Source organism: Fukomys damarensis, unplaced genomic scaffold (assembly GCF_012274545.1).
Source record: "Fukomys damarensis isolate Sample0158 unplaced genomic scaffold, DMR_v1.0_HiC HiC_scaffold_28, whole genome shotgun sequence".
Taxonomy (NCBI): Eukaryota; Metazoa; Chordata; class Mammalia; order Rodentia; family Bathyergidae; genus Fukomys; species Fukomys damarensis.
This window is the reverse complement of record NW_022900940.1, coordinates 21,541,052-21,547,142: the sequence shown is the minus strand read 5'-3', so window position 1 is coordinate 21,547,142 and position 6,091 is coordinate 21,541,052. Positions and strand designations below refer to the sequence as shown.

Genomic DNA, 6,091 nt, shown 5'->3' with positions numbered 1-6,091 from the left:
GAAAAAAAAATGGGGGGGATTTTTTTTTTTTTTTTTTTTTTTTTGATACCGGGGATTGAACTCAGGTCTTTGCACTTGTGAGACAGGTGCCAGAACCACTGAGCTAAATCCCTGGCCCATGGGGGATTTTTTTTTTTTTTTTCCAGGGCTGGGGTTGAACCCAGGGCCTTGAGCATGCTAAGCCCATGTTCCACCTCTGAGCTATATCCCCGATCCCATGTATACATTTTTAAATTTCTCTCTCTCTCTTTTTTTTTGGTGTGAGAAAGGGCCAGATGATCATTATTGTGGGGAACACACACTGATACAGTCATCCCTGAAAGTGAATTGAGGAACTCTAGACTACAGAATATATTTTAGAAACACATTCTTAGCTAGGCATGGTGGCGTATGCCTGTAATCCCAGCACTTGGGAGGCTGAGGTAGGAGGATCACCAAAGTTCAAGGCCAGCCTGAGCTACCCACTGTGTTCAAGGTCAGCCTGAATTACATAGTGAGATCCTGTCTCACTTACAAATGGGAACTAAAGTTCCAGCAGAGGGGTTAGAGGATCATTGAGTGGCAGAGCTGTAGTGTGAGCCCAACCTGGGTGGCTGCAGGATTCTTTCCTATGCTGCCAGGTCCTGCTAGGAATTGAGCACCTCAGCTGGGGAAGGTATGTTGTAAGTATGTTTTATATACACATTATATGTCTATAGTGTGTGTGTGTGTGTGTGTGTGTGTGTGTGTGTGTAAAATATCGACTTCAGTATTATACATAATAATATAAATAAGTGACCTGGGGCACAGTATACAGCTGTGCTCTGCATTTTCTACCTTTTTGGTACTTGTTTTCACAGAATCTTGCTCGCTGTCCTCATCAGCTTCTGCTTACACCCAGACAGCCTTGAGGAGCCTGTAGATTTAAAACATGAGCTCCACCGACTCAGCAGACACCACTGTGGATGAAGCGATCTATAGCAATTACTATCAGTATGAAAACCTCCCCACGCCTTGCACCAAAGAAGGCATCAAGGCTTTTGGGGAGCTCTTCCTGCCCCCTCTTTACTCCTTGGTCTTTCTGTTTGGTCTGCTTGGAAACTGCGTGGTGGTTCTTGTCCTGTTCAAGTACAAGCGGCTCAAGTCCATGACTGATGTGTACCTGCTCAACCTGGCCATCTCAGATCTGCTCTTTGTGTTCTCACTGCCGTTCTGGGGCTACTACTCTGCAGACCAGTGGGTCTTTGGGCTGGGTCTATGCAAGATGATTTCATGGATATACCTGGTGGGCTTTTACAGCGGCATCTTCTTCATCATGCTCATGAGCATTGACAGGTACCTGGCGATTGTGCACGCGGTGTTTTCTATGAGGGTGAGAACCTTGACCTATGGGGTTATCACCAGCTTGGCTACGTGGGCAGTGGCAGTATTCGCTTCCCTTCCTGGCCTTCTGTTCAGCACTTGTTACACCGAGCGTAACCATACCTACTGCAAAACCAAGTACTCTGCAAACTCTACCACATGGAAGGTTCTGAGCTCTCTGGAGATCAATATTCTAGGACTGGTGATCCCCTTGGGAATCATGCTGTTTTGCTACTCCATGATCATCAGGACCTTGCAGCACTGTAAAAATGAGAAGAAGAACAAAGCGGTGAAGATGATCTTTGCTGTGGTGGTCCTCTTCCTGGGGTTCTGGACACCTTACAATGTTGTGCTCTTCCTGGACACCCTGGTGGAGCTAGACATTCTTCAAGACTGCACCCTTGAAAAATACCTGGACTATGCTATCCAGGCCACAGAAACCCTGGCTTTCATTCACTGCTGCCTTAATCCGATCATCTACTTTTTTCTGGGGGAGAAATTTCGCAAGTATATTATACAGCTCTTCAAAACCTGCAGGGGCCCTTTTATGCCCTGCCAGTACTGTGCACTCCTCCAGATTTACTCTGCTGACACACCTAGCTCCTCTTACACACAGTCTACTATGGATCATGAGCTCCATGATGGTTTGTAAAACATGAAAACACAAAGCACAAAGTTAAGGAGCTTCCCACATTCAGAGCTTACTGAAATTGTGTTTTAGTAAGAGGTCCCTGAGTAGGTGTTATGAGCAAGGCTAACATGCACAGCCAAATGTGGGCTTCTCACCCTGCAATCAGCTTTTCCTCTTCTGATAGCCAAGGTCAACCCCAAAAGGACTCACCTGGTTTGAGCAGCCTTTGCCCCAGGCCTGCCTGCAAGGAGACGTAAATCTGAAGAGAATGCTGAGTGGTTCCGATGAGGATATAGAAAATACTGAAAGAGAAAGACCATTCCCTCCAACCCTGACTGATGGGGCTCTCCAGAGGGAAACAGACCCTTGAATTTCTAGCTTTTGTCAAACAATGTAGAAAACTTCAACATGCTGTCCTAGTGTTTTACTTATATCTAAAGCATGGCATATTCTGTAAAGCCAGATGTATATAGAAACCATTAGTGAAATAGTGAACCTATATCGATCCTTTTATCGTAAAGGATATTGGAAATCAAACTCAGGACCTTACACTTGCCAGGCAGGTTTAGTGCCACTAAGCTACATCCCCAGTCCTGTAAAGGATTACTTGTTAATTGAAGACAAATTTTATCTGTTGATTACAAGTGTAAGGATATAAAGACATTATCATGGTCTGGTTCCCAAAAATAAAATACAAGGCATTTAAGATCCAAACATATTTGTTGAAACTCAAACAATTTCACTTTCATATATGTGTGTGTGTGTGTGTGTGTGTGTGTGTGTGGTACTAAGGATCAAACTCAGGACCTTGTGCTTGCAAGGCAGGCAGCAGCACCACTGCGCTAAATTCCCAGCCTTGTTTTAATTATTACAGGTGAATATTCAACCCTAAAAATAATACACAGGGAACTAGGAGTATCACTTAGTAGCAGAGCACTTGGCCTGGTGTGTATGAGGTCCTTAGTTTAGTCCCCAGCACCACAAATAATAACACATAGGCTTAGATGGTATTCATCTAGATCTTTTACTTTATAAACACAGCCTTCAAAATTAAAAATAAAGGGCTGGGGATTTAGCTCAGCGGTTTGGTAGCCTGCCTTGCAAGCACAAAGACCTGCGTTCAATCCCTGGTCCGCCCCCCAACAAAAAAAATTAAAAATAAGGCCTGCTAATAAAATACCTCCCTAATTGTTTTGAAGTGCCATCAGGTAAGGGAAGAATAATCAACTAAAAGTTACTGCTGATGTGGCATAAAAATGACTTAAAAATCATGAAATTATAGAAGGATTTGCTTTTCTATTAAAATACTGGCTCTGGGCTGGGGAATTTAGCTCAGTGGTTCTGCTGCCTGCCTCATAAGCCTAAGGACATGACTTCGATCCCCAGTACCAAAAACAAAACAAAACAAAACAAAAAAATACTGGCTCTGTGAGACATACTCCCTCCAAAATTAAAACTCTTGTTAGCTTTTGAGTTAAATGCTTCTGTAAAATTTACATGTTACTGCATGTTTGGTTACAAAGAATGCAATTCTAGAAAATTTACTTTCAGAAAAGTGTTTTTAAGAAAGTTGCTGTTAACCTTCACAGAAAATAAAATGAACTTGTAGTTAGCCCTGCAGAGCCAGCTTTTCTCCTCATCATGTTTGTGTAGAAGAGGCAAAGCTGCTTATCTGTCCATAACGTCACGGATTCACCCAAGGGGAATCAAAGGTTTTGCTGTAACGGTTCACTTGGGGTGGGACAAGGACTCACAGTCATGTCGTAAGCTCCTAGGCAGTGTTTCCTGAGAAAACATCTGGGTGATATCCTGGGATCCTCGAATCCTAGCCTGTGTTCTTTGTGAGCCTGAGCATGTTACTTTGCACTCTTTGCTGCAATTTCCTCATCTGTAAAATGAAATATATTTCAGAGTGATTGAAAGAAATAAATGATTAATGAAAAGTGTCTATTTTCTAGGTCCTAGACAAAGAGGGGCTTCAGAATTGCTCAACTAGAGCTTGTCATTAGATCTTCCCACCCATGACTTCAAGCTCCTGAGCCTGCCCTTGTTCCAAAGTTGGGGGACGTCCTCTCAACGCCGGAATTCAGAACCTCTAGTAACATCCAGATATCACCCTCTCAGAATGCTAAAAGTATTTCTTACAACCTAGTAGTACAGCTATGGAAAAGAAGCCAGCTGGATTTCTGCACAAAGGTGGCTTTCATGACACTTTCAAGCATTAGAGCCATCTCTTGTAACGCTGCCAGCTTCTGGGGAACACAGACCAGGTGTAATTTGTATAAGAATAACAGGCATTTGCTCATGAATGACAACTGTTTTGGAACAGGATAGAAGTGATGGCTACAAGATACTGGGAATGTACGGAATACCGCTAAATTATATCCATCAAGATGTTTACTTTTATGTGGTTTTAAAAACAACAAAGAGGCCAGGCATGGCACATGTCTATAATCCCAGTACTTGGGAGGCTGAGGCAGGAGGGTCGCTACAGTTCAAGGCAGCTTGAACTACAGAGTGAGACCTTGTTTCAAAAAACAAAAAAATCCCAATCACAGCCGGGAATTTAGCTCAGTGGTTCTGCCACCTGCCTTGAAGTGCAAGGACCCAAGTTCAATCCCTGGTACCCAAAAAAAAAAAAAAAAAAAAAATTAAAAGGATAAAAGAGTTCTGCACTCTGAGTTTGCAGTCTGAAAAAGGCAAACGGTAACTGCAGTGTAAGCAAGACAAATACAACAGTTACATAAAGACTGGGAAAATAATTCCACTGTAAGTTTTCATAATAGCATTTGCTTTTGAAGTAGACTTTGTAGTAGCAGCAGCAAGATTTTCATGAAAGGAGTGTGGGAAGGGCTTTCTAGGCTGGTGAAGTAGCTCTTGGAAAGGTAGGGTAGTGCTCAGAAGCTATGTATGCAGGAAGTGGCAAGTAAATTTTTCTGTAAAGGTGAATTGTGGAGGTGGGGAGTAGGAGCAAAGTAGGGAAAGATGAGCCTGAAGCAAAACCTAACAGGCAGCGCTTCTGGCTGACGACGAGCTGAGCCTTGGGGAGGCAGCAGGTACTGGGTGCACACCCTCCTCACCTGGTCAGGACTCTAGTCCCCATCAGGAGTGACGGCTGTCAGCTTCTGAGGAAACTCCTGGGAGCAGCTCCTGTCAGTGATGCACAATGAGGGGACACAGGCGAGTGCCCCCTTGCCTAGATTCAGGACAAGTCTGCAGGGCCTCAGCTGGGGCAACACTGACGCCCCTCTTTCCTTACTGCCTTGTCTGTTTCCTTTGCACCCTCACTGGACTTGATCCCAAAAGGACCCTTCATTAAATCTCCTGCATGCTAAGCTCCATGTCTTTCTGAGAATCTCATCTAAAACAAGGACTTTGCGATCATAGTGTGGACAGGAGAGCAGGTAATACAAACGGAAATCGAGGCAGGTGCTGGGAAGTGAAGGGGCATAGTCTTCGCAGCAGAGATGCCCGTCCTTCCACTGCCCTCTGGCCATCAACCCCCCCTAACCCTTGGTCCTCTCCTCAGCCAGTCTCCCCAGCCCCCACTTGCTGCCACTCTTGCCTTGAGGCATCTTCCCCTGTATCATCTGCCCTGCTCACTCCTATACCCCGTGCTTGGCCAGTGGCTGCTCCATTCCAGCCTTTCTCAGCTTACCCATTTTTGTACAAACAATACTTTACTCATTAGAAGCTTACAATGATTCCAAAACGCCCTTTCAGAAAATGTGAAATCCACTGAGTTGCCAGGCATGATGGCACATCCCTATGATCCCAGCATTGAGGCAGGAAGATCACAAGTTCAAGGCAATTGGCAACTTAGGAGACTCTGTCCCAAGATAAAAAGAAAAGCTGAAAATGCAGCTTCATGTGAAGGCACTAAATTGAATATCCAGTACAACCAAAAAGAAAAAGCCACCAAATACTTTTCATATACCAATACATTTCAGCCACTTTTAAAATAGATACGGGTTGCTGGGCGTGGTGGTACATACCTGTAATCCCAGCACTCGGGAGGCTGAGGCAGGAGGATCACTGTGAGTTCGAGACCAGCCTGGGCTACATACATAGTGGGTTTCAGGTCAGTCTCTACTACATAGTGAGACCCTTTCTCAAAAA

At 44.3% G+C, this 6,091-nt stretch overlaps 2 protein-coding genes across 2 annotated transcripts in view; one reads left to right on the top strand and one right to left on the bottom strand.

Moving 5' to 3' along the window:
• The first annotated feature begins 910 nt into the window (after window positions 1-910).
• On the top strand, window positions 911-1,993 carry Ccr4 (C-C motif chemokine receptor 4). Its single transcript, XM_033757095.1, has one exon. It carries the CDS (start codon window positions 911-913, stop codon window positions 1,991-1,993), a length of 1,083 nt encoding a protein of 360 aa, XP_033612986.1.
• A 1,559-nt stretch (window positions 1,994-3,552) lies between these two features.
• The window catches only part of LOC104865892 (beta-galactosidase), a 123,269-nt gene continuing 120,730 nt past the window's right edge, over window positions 3,553-6,091 (bottom strand). The window contains exon 17 of the mRNA XM_010629653.2: window positions 3,553-3,860. Within this exon, the coding sequence (XP_010627955.1) occupies window positions 3,798-3,860 (63 nt within the window). The 3' untranslated portion in view covers window positions 3,553-3,797. The remainder of the gene's footprint in view (window positions 3,861-6,091) is intronic.

Bases quoted from the DNA above. Each gene is read 5' to 3' on its own strand.
- Ccr4 (XM_033757095.1), top strand. From the start codon at position 911: ATGAGCTCCACCGACTCAGCAGACACCACTGTGGATGAAGCGATCTAT.